This window comes from Canis lupus, chromosome 3, assembly GCF_048164855.1.
Source record: "Canis lupus baileyi chromosome 3, mCanLup2.hap1, whole genome shotgun sequence".
NCBI lineage: Eukaryota > Metazoa > Chordata > Mammalia > Carnivora > Canidae > Canis > Canis lupus.
In genome coordinates this window covers 80,489,163-80,506,007 of record NC_132840.1, presented here as the reverse complement: position 1 = coordinate 80,506,007, position 16,845 = coordinate 80,489,163, and the positions used below count along the sequence as shown (strand labels likewise).

General features: G+C 38.8%; 1 protein-coding gene across 1 annotated transcript; it reads right to left on the bottom strand.

Moving 5' to 3' along the window:
- Positions 1–3,229: 3,229 nt before the first annotated feature.
- Positions 3,230–5,797, bottom strand: PATE3 (prostate and testis expressed 3). Its single transcript, XM_072822598.1, has 3 exons — positions 5,706–5,797; positions 4,019–4,204; positions 3,230–3,504 (listed from the first exon to the last, which is right to left on the bottom strand). Exons 1-3 carry the CDS (start codon positions 5,752–5,754, stop codon positions 3,341–3,343), a joined length of 399 nt encoding a protein of 132 aa, XP_072678699.1. The 5' UTR covers positions 5,755–5,797; the 3' UTR covers positions 3,230–3,340.
- Between the last annotated feature and the right edge of the window lie 11,048 nt (positions 5,798–16,845).

The window sequence follows — 16,845 nt, the reverse complement described above, 5'->3', positions numbered from 1 at the left end:
AGTAGCTAAAATTATATTAATGCTTTTCCCTTTGCCCTTTGTATTATAGCTAAGTGGTTAACACACCATCCTATTAGAGTTTTCTAAGTCTGACTGTATATTAACCTATAGCAGTACATTGTATATTTTTGTGTGTTTTCATGCCATCAATTAGCATCTTTTCATTTTAGCTTGAATGGCTCCTTTCAGCATTTCTTGCAAGGTAGGTCTAGTGGTGATAAAGTCCCTCAACTTTTTGTAAGAATTATTTTTATGTTATGGATAAACATAAGGTATAAGGATTGCAGGTATCTCCTCCAAGTCTGTAGCTTACTTTTTTACTCCCTTAATGATGCATTTTGATGAACAGACATTGTTAATTTTAATGTGGTCTAATTTATTATTCTTAAAAAATGATTTTGCTTTTTAGGTTATGTTTAAGTAACTTTTGGCTCTTCCAAAGTTATAAATGCATATTATGCTTTCTTCTAGTTTTTTGTATACTTTTCATATTCTATTTATAATCCAGTTTGAACTTGTTCTTTGTGTTATAAGAAAGAGGTAATGGATAGAAAATTTAACTGTGTAGAGGACCCAGAATTAGTATTAGTGCTAATGGAAATACAGCGTACTATGAAAGGAGCATCTCAAATTAGTTGAAAAAAACATACATTTTAAAATAAATATTGTTGGGCTATTAGATAGCTATGTGGAAATACATCAAATTGGATCAATTTCTTACACAGATAAATTCTAAATGGAAAATTTGAGTGTTAATTTAAATGTAAGTATGAGAAGGAAACATGCATGAATTATTTTCTAACTGAGGCATAAAAAGTGGCTGAATTCCATTATCAGGAAAGTGCAAGATATCCTTTACAACCACTAGAATAGCTAAAACTTAAATGGCTGATAATAATTGGTGATGGGAAGAATGTGGAACTCTCATACAGTGCTGGTAAAACTATATATTTGTATGACCACTTTCACAATCTATTTGGCAGTTTCTTTCAAAGTTATACATATGCTTCTAGGCCTATCCTATGACTTATAAATTTTACTTTTATTTACCTACTCAAGAGAAATGAATGTGTATGTCTACCAAAGGATGACCATAGTAGCTTTATCTACAATAGCCCAAATCTTGAAACAACTTGATATCCATCAACCTGAGAATCAATTTAATAAATTATAGTGTATGTATACAATGGAGGGAAAAAAGAACAAACTTTTGGCATAAGCAAAAACATGCATTAATCTTAAAAATATCTGGTGAGTGATAGAAGCCAAACTCAAGAAAGTATACTGTGTCTACTTTCATTTGTTCAAGTTCATAAATTCAAGAATAGGTAAAACTATACTATGGTGATAGAAGTTGGAACAATAACTTAGGGAGTGAGTGGTTACCTGAAGAAACATACTGGGTTAATAGGAATGTTTTATATTTTATCTGGGATAGTGGTTACATAGGTTTATACATTTCTCAAATCACATCAAACTGTATACTTAACATATGTATTTTTTATTTTATATGAATCACACTTAAATTAAGAAGATAAAGTAATTAGGGTTGACTGCGTGGCTGAGTCAGTTAAGAATCTGACTCTTGATTTCAGCTCAGGTCATGATCTCAGAGTTGTGAGTTCGAGCTTCACTTTGGGCTCTGTGCTGAGTGTGGAGTCTGTTTAAGATTCCCTCTCTCTCCCTCTCCCTCTGCCCTCCCCTTTAAAAAAAATAGAAGATGATAAAGTAATTCTATTTCAACTCATAATGAATACTGGATCTAGTTAATAATAATCAATGGAGGCTAAAGCTGTCAGATAAGAGATTGAAGAGAAACTTTATATTGTATAAGACAAATCTGAGAACAAACAAATCTATGTGATCAATCTCGACATCATTAAAACTAAGAAAACATGTGCCTTCAGCTATTTCCTATAAGATTGGGTAAGATTATCCTTTCTAAACTTACACTTCTATTTTATAATGGTAGTATTGATTATGAATTTTGAAGTAAGTTTAGCTAATGAGTTTTGGAATAATCCCATAAAAAATAATTGTTAGTTAAGATACTTGAATACTGAAGGGCTCCATAAAAAGAAGTGTCTTTTGCATGATCCCTTCAAGGAAAACATGATAAAGTGAACATTCTTTATTTGGTAGGGGATAGAGATTACCATTCCTAATAGACTCAAGAAAATAGGTATGCAGCCAGAAAAAGCATAAAAGCATCATAAATCCTGTAAACTTAAAAAAAAAAAAATCCTGTAAACTTAAACAGATGCACAAGAAAAATTTCATCAACATTACTGGCTGTTCAATTAAACACAACAAACTTTCACCGGCTTGCTAAAGGCCACAGAAATGAGTAAGACATGGTATCTATTCTTAGTGTGATTTGTAACTTACTGGGGCAAATCAGACAAGCAGAGAAATGATTCATCGAGAGAGATCGTCAAAAAAAATTATACATAAATGACTTGGGTATTCAGAGAAGGAAAATTTGTACAATAGTGGTGTGGGTTCCTGGAGAGGTGATAGTGGAAGTGGAGAGCAAAAGAAGAAAGGAACAGGGAAAGATTAGGAGAGGAGGGAGAAGAAGGGAGAGTTGTGATGTATCTTGAGTGTGCATCTTGACAGACCTACAAGTGACCGTGTGTGAGAATGACTATCACAGAGGCAGAAATGTCCTTACTCTCTGATTTGCACTAACATCGTATGTGAATGTACTCCGTAAAGGCCAAGAAAATCATGACTGAGTTTGAAGTGAACGCAGTCCACTTGGGAAAATAATGTCTGTTGAGGACAATCTCAAGTGTCTACCATCCATTTTGCTATTTCTGCTTAATTACAGTAACGATAGATGGGAGCTTTGGATCAAAATATTTGTGAACTTTCATCCAAAGTGTTTCTAGTGCACCTCAACTAATTTAAGCTAATCACAAGGTTTTTTAATTGTCTTGTTTTAAATTATGCTATACTGAGCCTTTTGGGACAAGCTTCTTGGATATGGAGATGCCAGTATCCCTGTCATGGGAGAAATCTATTATTCAGAATCATTATCCTCCAACTGAGGTAGAAATCAAGCTGGAGGCACTGGGAAGGATGACACTGAATGAAAGAGCTGCAGTATGTCAAAGACAGCAGGAAACAAGGGCAGGGAGAGGGGAGAGATGAAGGGGAGAAATAACAACATTCTAAGGCAGATATTTTATTTTATTTTATTTATTTTATTTTATTTTATGGGTGCATTTTATTTTTATTTTTTATTTATTCATTTATTTTTTTATTGGAATTCAATTTGCCAACATATAGCATAACACCCAGTGCTCATCTCATCAAGTGCCCCCCTCAGTGCCCATCATCCAGTCATCCCCACCCCCTGGCCCACCTCCCTTTGTTCGTTTTTGAAGTTACAATAATTGATCTTGCAGCATTTATGAACATAAGTCCGATTGTTGAAATCAAATGTCAAGTCTCTGCAGAATTTCTGACACACCATATACGATAATTGCAGAATGTTATCTGTAATAAGAAGGAACATAGAAAATAAGCCAGTGATCTAAGTTCTGTAAAGACAGGTCAAACCTGGCAGTAGTCCTGTCAGTGAAAATTTAATTAGGCATGAAAGTAGGTTTAGGGATGGCTTCAGAGCTTATACTTACCAAAAGGACTGAGCGGGGAGATGTAGAAATCACTAGCCTCCTTCATGGTTGCTTGCCTGAGTCCCTAACAAACTCAACTCCATATAGCTGCTTCATTCTTTTTCCTGGTAGATTAGCAACTAGTCCTTTAGTGTCTTCAGAGTTAAAGCTCTGTTTGGTCAGTTTCATTGGGAATATGGAACGCCCATCTTCTTCCTCCTATCTCATTTTCCCCAATCCTCTTCTGTCTGCATGCACAGGGACCTGAGCTCAGGGGCATTCTGCTCTTTGGTTCCTCTCCTGGATTGGCTTAGTCTGAGATATGAGATTGCTGAAGTACTCTCCTAAGAATTTTCCAAGAATCTCACAGAACCTCCCTTCTCCCTCTAACTTACCCTGGAAGATCTTTAAAGTCATGCATGACTCGAACTTCTGAGCAACACAGATACCAAAGCCTCTCCTGCAGCGATCTGTCCTTGTGCGAAGGTGGCATGTCATGCATGTGAGCGGTGTCACTGCTGGAGAGCGTGGAGCTGGTGTGAGACCAGGGGAACTGTAGAAGGAGCTAGAGTTGTCTAGACCTGATTGTGGGAGGAGGGGGTGGTGCAAGGAGTGGATGAAGAGCTGGTGGTGAGTAGAAGAACATGTAGTAAACAGTTGGAGCTCTTACCAACTTCATATCCCAGGGAAATGCCATTGTGAGAATAAAAGGATTCTTCTGGTCCCTCTGTCAGCCCTTTTAACCTGGGTAACTTAGAGCAACGATTTAGCCTCCATGGCATTGATTTTTCTAGCTTTAAAATAGTCCTGTTTATGATGGCCTAGCTTACTTGACAGCACTGTAGATAGTCAGGAGTGTAATAATGAAGGTGACTGCTTTAAAATAATACCCACTATTTGCTTCCACGTGGAGGGACCTGGAGGGTATTATGCTAAGTGAAATAAGTCAATCAGAAAAGGCCAAACATTATATGGTCTCATTCATTTGGGGAATATAAAAATTAGTGAAAGGGGATAAAGGGAAAGGAGAGAAAATGAGTGAAAATATCAGTGAGGGAGACAAAACATGAGAGACACCTAACTCTGGGAAATGAACAAGAGGTAGTGGAAGGGGAAGTGGACAGGGGGTTGGGGTGACTGGGTGATGGGCACTGAGGGGGACACTTGGCAGGAGGAGCACTGGGTATTATGCTATATGTTGGCAAATTGAACTCCAATAAAAAATTCTAAAAATAAAATAAAATAAAATATTTTTCCTAAGCTACTGTCTGTTGCTAACATTTGCTGCTTAGATATTGTTAGGTAACATACTGTAATTTTGAACTTTGAACTGAATCTATGTAAAGTCCTCATGAGTCCTGACACTTATTGTGGTATTGTGGGGTGAGCTAATTGAAATACAGGTTTAATAAGAGAGAGAAGCAAACAAAAACCTCCTCCTTGGGGCACCTAAGTGGGAAAGGAAAGTAGCATTTGTTGAGCATCTCATTTGGACCATGTTCTCTCACTTTGTCTCTGATTTAATCATCACAAACGCTTTATAAGTATTTCCCCATTTCTCATATGAGCAAGGTACAGAGATTTTAGGACTGCAACTGAAACATTTTTTAAAAATCTGATTCTAGAGCATCCAATATTTCCTCTCCTATAATCATTTATTTCCATATAAAGTCCCTGATGAGGGGTGTCAAAAGCTATTGTCCAGCACTAGAACTATGAAATTATTCATTATAGACTGACCAGCTCTCTCAGCAAATGGGATACAGATTTATGAATGAAAAGGATGGCCTCAGGAAAATCTTGGTAGGATTTTGAATTATGGGGAATGGTAGAGATAGAATGAGGGAAAAGTATGAAGGGGCAGCAGCCATTGTGGCTTGAGCCCCTGGTAAAGAATGGCAGAATGTTGAGAAGGTCAGAAAAGTTGGCACATAAAGCAGGAGGAGCATTCCGAAGAATGGCTTCCCCTCCCTTCCAAATGTGGTCAAGGCCTGGCCCTCCAAGGATACCTATGGCGCCACAGAGTTTCCAGGGGCTCCTGTATCCTGTCTCTGGAGTCCAGTTCTCAGGCCTGTGACTCACCTACAATGCAGCAGAAAAGGGAGAAGACCATCAAGAAGTGTTTGTCCATTCTGAACCAGAAGTTCCTTGCACAGGAAGAAAAGAAGCCAGGAACTGCAAGAGCAGCTCTTTAGGCTGTAGGGACACAAAACTTCACCATGGGCAGCAATTATTCATGCCAAAGGGGAACCAATCACACAAGGTTTTCTCTGGAAGTTCAAGTTCATTCTCGACCCCAAAGCAAAGAATAATGATAATTAGCAAATTTGGGGGTTTACATTAAGCTTTGTTTTTTTTATTATAATCTTTATCATAGTAATTAGAGTTATGATGTTATCATTCTTATCCTAATTTAACAGAGGATGAAATAAGCTTAGTGAGGTCTAGCATCTTACCCATAATTACATACTGAGTGGAGGCCACACTTATAACCACCTTGATTCAATTCCTCAGCCATTAGAAATGACAAATACCCACCATTTGCTTCGATGTGGTTGGAACTGGAGGGTATTATGCTGAGTGAAATAAGTCAATCAGAGAAGGACAAACATTATATGGTCTCATTCATTTGGGGTATATAAATAATAGTGAAAGGGAATAGAGGGGAAGGGAGAAGAAATGGGTAGGAAATAGCAGAAAGGGAGACAGAACATGGAAGACTCCTAACTCTGGGAAACGAACTAGGGGTGGTGGAAGGGGAGGAGGGCGGGGGGTGGGGGTGACTGGGTGGCGGGCACTGAGGGGGACACTTGACAGGATGAGCACTGGGTGTTATTCTGTATGTTGGCAAATTAAACACCAATAAAAAATAAATTTATTATTAAAAAAATAATAAATAAATAAATGGAAAAAAATAACCACCTTGATTCAATGTTTCCTGGAGATGTATTCATACATTCAACCAATATTTATTGAGAACTTTTGTGTGTCATGCACGGTCCCATGTGTGAAAGTAGAACAATGTATAAGTCAGGAAAGTTCATGTAGCTCCTCTCCCTGTGGGTGAGAAAGAAGAGAGTGAAAGAGATGAGAAGATATATCATCTGTGACCAAGCTGGGCCTTCAACCTAGAACTTCTGATTCTCAGCCCAGAACTGTTACTTCACCTTAGAAGAAATCTGTTCTACCCAGCCATAGATGGTTTATTCTGTAGGGCTTTAAAACTCCCCCCTAGAATTATCAAACAACATGATCTTTACCAAATTTATATTGTGAATCAGCTAGTTTTTCTGATTTAGGTATCTATTTCTACAAAAGTTAACTCAGTTAAGGTTTACCATGGGTAAAGCTCTGGGAAACCATGGCCAGTCCCCGCATTCTAGGGTTCCTAAACCTGTCAGTGAGCTAATAGCACCTTTGGCTAGAGATATTGGAAATCTTCCAGGCAGAGCTAATTTGGCAACATGTTCTTGCTTGTAGGAACAATATGTTCATTAAAACATATTGAGTCGGGGACGCCTGGGTGGCTCAGAGGTTGAGCATCTGCCTTCGGCCTGGGGTGTGATCCTGGAGCCCCGGGATCGAGTCCCACATTGGGCTCCCTGCATGGAGCCTGCTTCTCCCTCTGTCTGTATCTCTGCCTCTCTCTCTCTCTCTCTCTTTCTCTCTCTCTCTGTTTCTCATGAATAAATAAATGAAATCTTTAAAAAAAAACATACTGAGTCTGGTGTTTTTAGATATCAGGTGAAGATTGGGTGACATAGATCTTGGTTCAAGTGCCACATAATTTGCGGTGTTCCTGTTCTATGACCACTAGGAGTGTGGAGCCCTTCTATGCCCAAGAAGAGAGCCAAAAGCCTTAGATGTGAGGGCATTGGTTTCTTTGAAAAGAATTGACTGGAGAATGGAGAGCAAGACTGATGTCTTTGAATCTAATTTTCTATTCTTTCATATTTCAGGAGAGCATCTTAGCAACGGATGGCATTTTTCAGGACTTTCCAAAGGCTTACCAAGAAGGCAAAGCCCTGAGCCTTTTGTACTTGGGTTTGCAAGGCTATCAGAGCATTTCCTGTGTCAGCCATGTTCTCTGTTTAAAGAGAATGACTCTAAAATCATAACAAAGGAAGCAAAGGACATTCTAGGTTAAACTGCAGTTGGTTATCAGTGTTTGTTCTTCGTTCCCCTTGGCAGATGCTTTCTGAAAGGCCCACTGAGTTCTGAGTCTCTTTCCTACTGGAGGATTTCCAGTTAGGATTGTGAAATTTTGCAGTTCTACACAAATAATTGGGTTCCTCTGACTTACTCCTCTTCCTCCTCCCCAGTACCTCATCCATCAAATTTTCTCTTGAAAACAATTTCTTTCTTCATTTACCACGACATAGGAAAGAAGCAGTATTAGAACCTACTAGAGACAGTGTAGTATAATGGAAAGGAGATTTTCCTGGGAGTCTGGAGACCTTTGGTTGATTACTATGGAATTCATGGCATCTTTAGCAAGTCATTTATCTGTGATGTCAGACTTCAATCATTCTTATGGTCCCTTACAATTTTAACATTCTGTAGTTTCAAAATGTAAATCATGAGGGTGGGTACTAAGGTCTGTTATTCTGACCTAGCATTCTGCTTGGCACACGATGATGTGCTGAACATATGATGGCTAAATGAAGAAGGGAATGAATGAAGGATAAACCTCACATGATACCACTCTCCACACCCCAGTGAGACAGAGTCCCGAATGAAGGAACTCCATGACAAGAAGGCCATCAACTCAGCACAGATGCAATATGCCCTGCTCTGAGGAGGAGAAAGCAGAACATTGTGTCCTCATATTCATGGTCTCTCTTGGCTTCAGGGTGGGTAGCTGAGATCCTGGTGATACCACAGATGAGCAACCCTCTTAACTTGTGCTTCTAAATACTGTCCTTTGTTTTGGGGGAATAGACTTTGGCACAGAGTCAGAAATCAGGCTGCTTTGTTCCTGGGCTCCCAGGGGCAGCTCTGGCTTTCCAGTGTGTATAGAGACTAGAGCGTGAGATAATGACCATTTAAAAAAATCCGGTGAAGAGGAGCCTGTTTTCAGGGCCCAGGGAAATCATCCTCACACATCTAATGCTGGTGGGAAAAGAGGTAAAGGAAGGAAGAACAAAACCAACATTTATTGAGTGCTTGCACACAAGCCTAGCCACTTCTCCTTAGATCATGTCATGGAGGCCTCAGACTACCCTGGTGATGAAGTGTCTATCAAGGAGCCCAGCTGAGAATCAAGCATAGATCAGTGTCACTAAAATCCTCGCTTTGTTCACAATATTGCTGTTAATAAAATGCTTTAGATGAAAAGTCCCAATGGCTGATGAAATGTTTCAAAAAACTCTTTCACAACTGTTTATAGACTGATCTTGTGCATGTAAGTAGCAGATTATTGTTAGCATCTTACCTTCATTCTGAGCAAAATTTATTAATATGGGGTCTAGTGTCCTCTTAGTTTCATGGGATCTATGAACCTGGTAGAAAAATCTTATATTTTTCATTAACCTCTTGGCAGGGAGCAAACAATCTGTCCCTTTCAAGGTCCTTCTAACCAGACTAACAATCAAATTGACATGAAGGAGATTAACAGCAGAAAAATCAAATTTAATAGCATACCTATGGGGGAATCCACATTGACATGGAAATTCCAAAGACAGGCAGGCAAAATAAGGTATATATGTCCACCCAAACTAAGGAGAAGGGAGTAGGAGTCTGGAACTTCAGAGGAAAGGAACATAATTTACTGGAAGATAGAAAAGAGTAAACGGTAAACAGATGTTTGCTGGGCCACTCAGAAGCAGTGGGACATCGAGGACTAGGTTCCTCCCCATCTACCCTACCTAGTTCTTATCATAATGTCTTTTTATCTACAGAAATAGCTCTCTTCCTGAAGCAGGTTGTCCATCTAAGTTCTTGTAGGCAGTTGATGGGTAGGTAAAAAGTTTTTCCTTAATCTGCTGGCTTTTAATGGATTGCTTTTTTTAATTTAGATTTTATTTATTTATTTGAGAGAGAGAGAAAGCAGGAGTAGAGGGCAGCAGCAGAGGGAGAGAGAGAAACAGAGCAGAGAGCCTGAGCAGAGAGCCTGATGCAGGGCTCAAGCCCGGGACCTGAGCTAAAGGCAGCACTTAACCAATTGAGCCACCCAAGCACCCCTGATGGATTGCTTTTGACTCCAAGTAATCTTCACGCCAAAGTAGCCCATCTTGAGTGGCCTGCCCTTGGTTCCTGCACTCTAAAGGATATTTATCATTTCCTTCCATATTTAATGTTGGCAACAAACTCCAAAATGTTAGCAGTGCCCGAGACTTTACTACTAATAGAAGTAAGTAAAAGAACAGGCATTATGTTTTCATTTGCATCTTTGAACTTACTAGCACACAAAGGCCACCCTGGTTGTGTGTGTGTGTGTGTGTGCGTGTGTAAATATTCTCATGAAGCCTAAGATAAAATGAAAGTGCATCTCACTTCTGTGTGTCTGGAAAATGTATCTCAGGATTTGGAATTTTTCCTAATAAGAAAGCTCAGTTTGAAAAACTTAGCCTGTTTCTGAGGTGTCTGGGTGCTTCAGTGGGTTGGGCATCTGCCTTACACGTGGGTCATGATCTTGGGGTCCTGAGCTCAAGCCTGTGTAAGTCAGGCTTCCGGCCCAGCAGGGAATCTGCTTCTCCCTCCCCTTTTGCCCCTCCCCCCCACTCCTATTCACTAGCAAGCTCTGTCTCAAATGAGGAAATTTTAAAATCTTTGAAAAAAAAAGAAAAAATTAGCATGCTTCTAAATGTAGCTCTGCCATTTTACAAAACCCTTTTCTTGGGGCTTCCGTACATTTTCTTAGCTGCTTGCTGGATCAAAAGGAGCTCCATTTCTATTGGATAAACTTCAGCGAATCATGTCAGCACTGATTTGTGGGCTTCAACAAAGGGGGGAAAATCCATAAGTCATTTTCCTTGTCCAATAGGACAGTTGGTATTTCTTTAAAAGTTTGAAACAGCCATGGAAAATTAGTACTGTTGCCATCCTCCTTCATTTTACAATTGGATGAAACTAATGGAACCTTCCCATGTTGCCAGCTTCCCTTCTCCCTTTGGTTTTGCTTGCTCTGGGCAAGCTGAAGCCGCCAAAGAGTTCTTACCTCAAGAGTCTCTTTTGGTGACTGTAAAAGCCAATGACTTTTTGGCAATGGTCAAAAGGTGGTTTTATCACACAGAACTTCGAAACAAGAGCTTCCTTTCCCTTTTTTGCAGCCGAACTCCTACAATGTTTGGTGACCATGTGGTTTTCCAACTTTGGGGAGAAAGGACTCTCCTCACATCAGAACTTGCTTTAGGGCAGACATGCACTGCCAACAGACTGTCCAGACAACTCTGAGGGAAGTTCTGTAATCAGTCCCAAGAGCTGTCAACTTTCTCCAAAGTAAGTTTCTAAATCATCACATCTAAAACATATTTTTGTGGAAAGTGAGAAAAAAATCTTCTCAATCACGCAGTTCTCTGGCTCTCAAAGGGGCAAACTTCAGTACCGATTTTGATAGAAGATGTTGTATTTATTTGTTTATTTTTTAAAGAAAAAGCGAACCCACTCTTGAAACATTCTGAAAAAAGAGGACTTTATTCATGGCCTGGTTTATCTCAAAGATACTTTTAACCATCTGAAGGTGATAAATGTTTGCACTTGAGGACCTGAACTTATTGTTAAGGAGCTACTGAAAAATCAAAGATTTCTTGACTGAATCACCAATGCGAATGAAGGATATCTTTGCAAACGTATGGTTTCCCCCAACTTTATTCAGATATAATTAACATATAGCTTTGAGTAACTTTAAAGTGTACAGTGTGTTGATTTGATACACTTACCTATTGCAGTAGGACACGACCCAATGGTGGTAGTTAGCTAACACTATGGTGGCCTTAGCTAATGACTCCTTTGTGTCGCGCATAATTGCCATTTCTTTTTTGTGGTGAGGACATTTAAGATCTATTCTCTTAGCAACTTTCAAGTAATGTAGTATAGGATTGTTTCCCTGTAATCACAATGCTGTGCATTGCATTTCTAGAACTTCCTCATCTTCTCACTCTAAGTTTGCACTCTTTGACCAACATCTCCCTTTTTTTCTCCCTTGCAAATGTTCGAGTGCTTTGGAAAAAGCTTTACCAAAATGGAACTGAGAAACAAAATTCTTTGTCAATTTATTTGAAAGGAGAAATCTGTGGTCATCTGGAAATACCCCAGAAGTCTTTTGAAAGTCATTTCTATCTTAATGACATTAGCGTTGAGTCCAGGAATCACACTATTTCATATTTTTAAATTTTTAAAAAATTTTATTTTTTTTTTTAAGATTTTATTTATTTATTCATGAGAGACAGAGAGAGAGAGAGGCAGAGACACAGGCAGAGGGAGAAGCAGGCTCCATGCAGGGAGCCGGAGGTGGGACTTGATCCCGAGTCTCCAGAATCACACCCTGGACTGAAGGCGGCGCTAAACTGCTGAGCCTCGGGCTGTCCTAAATTTTATTTTACATAGGCTCCACACCCAACGTGGGACTCCAACTCACAGCACCAAGATCAAGAGTCCCATGCTCCACTCTTCTACATTTTATATATTTCTGGTATAAATCAAATCTAAAATGTTGTAGGAGAGTTGAAGATAGGTTCATTTGTGGAAGGACAAAGCACTTTCTTCTATTGTAGTTAATTTTTTTTTAATTTGGAAATTATTTAAACTTACAGAAAAAAGTTGCAAAAAATATAAACAATACAAAGAACACCATTTCTCCTTTCCCCACGTTCGCCTAGTGTTAACATTTAATCCTATTTGCGTCTCCAGGTACTGTATGCTCTTTTACATTTACTGCCCTGTTTAGCCCCACTTCTGAACCATTTTGGGTAAGTTACCTGCTCAAAAGTTGGCTTTCGAGCACTGAAAACTTTTTTAGTATTTATTTTCTAAGAATAGAATAATTGTCTCACACAACCACAGTAACAGGTATCAACTTTGGTAAATTTAACACTGATACAATACATTCATCTACTTGACCATTCGTATTCTAATGAGTCTTTTGACTCAATAATTTCATTTCCCCCTTTGGGTATAGAAATCTGCCTAGGGTCAGGCATCACATCTAGTTTCTTCAGGCTTTCTTTATCTTCCATAGCAGTTATATACATTTACATATATATTATCCAGTCCTCTCTCCTTTTATGTGGAACTTTCCTCATTTGGAGTTCGTTTGATGATTCCTCATGATTAGTTTTAGATTATACATCCTAGGCTGAAATACTTCATAGGTGATATCATTACCTTCTTTGTAACATATCTGGACTATAGAATTCCATCTGTCCCTCAATGATGATTTTATTTTATTTTTTAAAAGTTTTTTTTTTTTTTTTTTTTTTTTTTTAAGATTTTATTTATTCAGAGAGAGAGAGAGGCAGAGTCACAGGCAGAGGGAGAAGCGGGCTCCACGCAGGGAGCCTGATGTGGGACTCGATCCCGGGTCTCCAGGATCACACCCCAGGCCGCAGGTGGCGCTAAACTACTGCGCCACTGGGGCTACCCTTTTTTAAAAGTTTTTTAAAGGTTTTATTTATTTATTTGAGAGAGAGAGTGAGAGCCAAAGCATGAGCTGGGAGAGGGGCAGAGAGAGAAGGATAAGCAGGCTCCCTGACGAACAGTGAGCCTGATATAGGGCTCAATCCCAGGAACCCCGGGACCACCACCTTAAGCCGATGCTTAATCAACTGAGCCAACCAGGTGCCCCTCAATGATGATTTTAAAATATGTTACATTGGGCAGCCCCGGGTGGCTCAGCGGTTTAGCGCCGCCTTCAGCCCAGGGCCTGATCCTGGAGACCCAGGATTGAGTCCCACGTCAGGCTCCCTGCATGGAGCCTGCTTCTCCCTCTGCCTGTGTCTCCGCCTCTCTCTCTCTCTCTCTCTCTCTCTGCATCTCTCTCTGTCTCTCATGCATAAATAAAAGTCTTTTTTAAAAAAATAAAATATGTTACATTTTATTTTGAAATATTTGTCTTTATAATAGCTTTATTATGAGGTAACTGATGTCCAAAAAACCTGCACTTATTTAAAGTGTGCAGTTTGATAATATTTGGCATGTTCATGCCTGTGAAACCATCATCAAAATCAAGACAGTTAACATATTCATCAGATCTAGAAGTTTCCATGTAACCTTTTATCATTTCTTCTGAAATACCTCTCTCCCATCCCCACCTCACCTCCTGGCATCTATAGGCAACCACTAAACTGCTTTCTGGTAGTTTTAGATCAGTTTGCATTTCTTAGAATTTTACAAAATAAGATCATACAACAATTTGGCTTCTTTCAATCACCATATTCTTTGTATGATTTATCCACATTGTTGAGTCAATAGTTCATCCCTTTATATGGCCTGGTGTTATTTATTCTATGGACATACCACAGTTTGTTTATCCATTTGCTTTTGATGGACATTTGAATTGATTCCAGATTTTGGCTACAATATAATGTGGATTCATCCCTTGCTCCTTGCAATTCTATCAGTTTTGCCTCACATATCTCGGTGCTTTGTGGTAAGGCACATACATTACGGATTTTATGCACTTGGCCTTGCAGGCAGAGGCCTGGGTCCCCATCATGTTACCCACCATCTTCCAGCTCCCAATCCTCATGGAGTAAGCGAATGCCACAGCCCCAGCAGCACAAGTTCAGGAAGATTGTGTTGAACAGGGACCAGATGATGGGGTTGGGCATCTCGCTGCTGATGTTGATCACGGTGGTTGCCACAGGAGCCGAGCTCTGGGGTGCCCGCGGTACAGCCACCTTGCGCTTCTCCTTGAGCATCTCATGGGTGGCGGGAAGGAGGGCTGGGAGTTGTGGTTCATGGAACACCTATTATTATTATCTTTCTAATCCTGCTGGGTATTCTCTAATCTTCCTGGATTTGTGGTTTGGTGTCTGTAATTAGTTTTGAAAAATTCTGTCATTACTTGTAATATTTCTTCCTTTGCTTCGTCTTTCTTTTCCTCTGCAATTTGCAGTATGCATGTTACTACACCTTTTCTAATCATCCCACAGTCTGGATTATTCTGTTCTATCTTTTCTTTTACTTTTTTTTTTTTTTTTCTTTTTGCATTTCAGTTTTGGAAGTTACTCTTGATAGATCTTCTAAGCTCACTGATTATTCTTTGACTGTGTGCATTTAAATAATTACAACAATAAAACAGAAGCCAGGTAGGCTTAAATGAATGTGTACTAGATCCTAGAATTACTGGAAAAGGGGGAAATGTAGTAGTTAGCAATTTTCTGTAACAAGGTAAAGATATAAAAATTAATATCAAGGTAACAATTTAGAGAAGAGTTTAAATAAAAAGTATAGCTAATAAATAAGTGCAATGAAAATGAAATAATAGTTTTGAGAAATCCAAAAGAAGTCCAGGAAACAATTTTAAAAGAACCTAAGACAGTTCAAATAGAAAAAGAAAAGAAAAGAAAAAAAAAAGCTATGTGTAAAAAAAAGGTATGTGTTAAATATAATCTTCTATGTAACAGTAACTGAATTAAATGTCTCTGCCTCTCTCTCTCATGAATAAATCAAATCTTAAAAAGAAAGAAAAAAAACCAAGAAGATTGAGGAGGATTGAGTGTAGAGAATAAACAAGTTATGAAAACCCTAACTTGAAAAAAGAAAGCTGGCATAATTATACAAATATCAGAAAAGTACACTTTTAGGCAAGACCTACTGGAGAGCAAAGGAGACTTTTTATAATGATAAAAGGGTTAATCTACCAGGAATGTATCATAATTCAAAGTGTTTGTGAGCCTGGGACACCTGGGTGGCTCAGCAGTTAAGCATCTGCCTTTGGCTTGGGTTGTGATCTCAGAGTCCCGGGATCGAGTCCCACATCAGGCTCCCTGCATGCAGCCTGCTTCTCCCTCTACCTGTGTCTCTGCCTCTCTGTGTGTCTCTCATGATTAAATACATAAAATATTTTTTAAAAAGTGTTTCAGCACCTAATAACATGGCACCAGAATATAGAAAACAAGAGAATGGCAATACTAATAAGGGAATTAGACATTATTTCTCATCTCATTATAAGTATCTCATCAGGGAAGATTTTATTATACCTTTTGCAGTAGCTGATAGAACAAACATACAAAAAATCAGTAAGACTATAGGTAATCTGATAGTAAAACCTGAGCTAGTTGACATATATGGACTAGTGCCTCTAACAAAGGCAGAGTAAGTATTCTTTTTAAGTGCACATGGAATATTTACCAAAATTGGACAATAAATTAAGATGTAAAAATTCCAAAAGATAGAAATAATTCAGGGTATATAATTGACTACTGTGGAATTAAGGCATGCATCAATTATAAAAATACAACTAGAAAATGTCCCTACTGTTTGGAACAAAAATAATCTTTAAAACACTGATGGACTGGGACTGAATACTGAAATTGTCATGGAAGTTAGAAATAATTTGAAGTGAATGCTTATGAACATGTGACATTAAAATTGTGAGAAATAGCTAAAACAGGGCTAAAAGGAAAGTTTATAATCTTAAAATGGATATAACAGTAAAGAATCATGCAGAACAGTATGCCTGGGTGGCTCAGTGGTTGAGCATATACCTTTGGCTCAGGTTGTGATCCTGGGGTCCTGGGATGGAGTCCCACATCAGGCTACTGCAGGGAGCTTCTCCCTCTGCCTATGTCTCTGCCTCTCTCTATGTCTCTCATGATTACATAAAATCTTTTTTAAAAAAAAGAATAATACAGAATGTTAATTATCTATATATCTACCTCAAGCAGCTGACAAAGGAGAGCATATCAAACCCAGCAAAAATGTAAGAAAAGAAATAAAGATAAAAGCAGATATAAATAATCAAAGGATAAAATCAACAAATCCTAAATGTGTTTCGTTGAAAATCAAACTTTCACAAAGAAAAATGGAGAGAACACAAAACTTAAACATACAAGGAATAGGGGGAGACAAGAAAGGGGTGGGCAAAATAGGAGAAGAGAAATGGGAGGTATAGGCTTCCAGTCATAGAATGAATATAAATCATGGAGATTAAGTGCACAGGTACCGTACCAGCAGCTTATGCGACAGGTGGTAGCTCCTGCACTTGTGGTGAGCATAGCATTATGTACAGACCCATCAAATCACTATGTCACACACCTAAAACTAGTGTAACATTTGT

What these genes read in the sequence shown, in the direction of transcription:
- PATE3 (XM_072822598.1), bottom strand. Translation starts at nt 5,754, where the DNA reads ATGGACAAACACTTCTTGATGGTCTTCTCCCTTTTCTGCTGCATTGTA. An exon ending in CCTTTTCTGCTGCATTGTAG is followed by an intron (nt 4,205 to 5,705) that starts GTGAGTCACAGG and finishes TCCCACAATCAG; the next exon opens with GTCTAGACAACTCTAGCTCC. An exon ending in GACTTTAAAGATCTTCCAGG is followed by an intron (nt 3,505 to 4,018) that starts GTAAGTTAGAGG and finishes TTCTTATTACAG; the next exon opens with ATAACATTCTGCAATTATCG.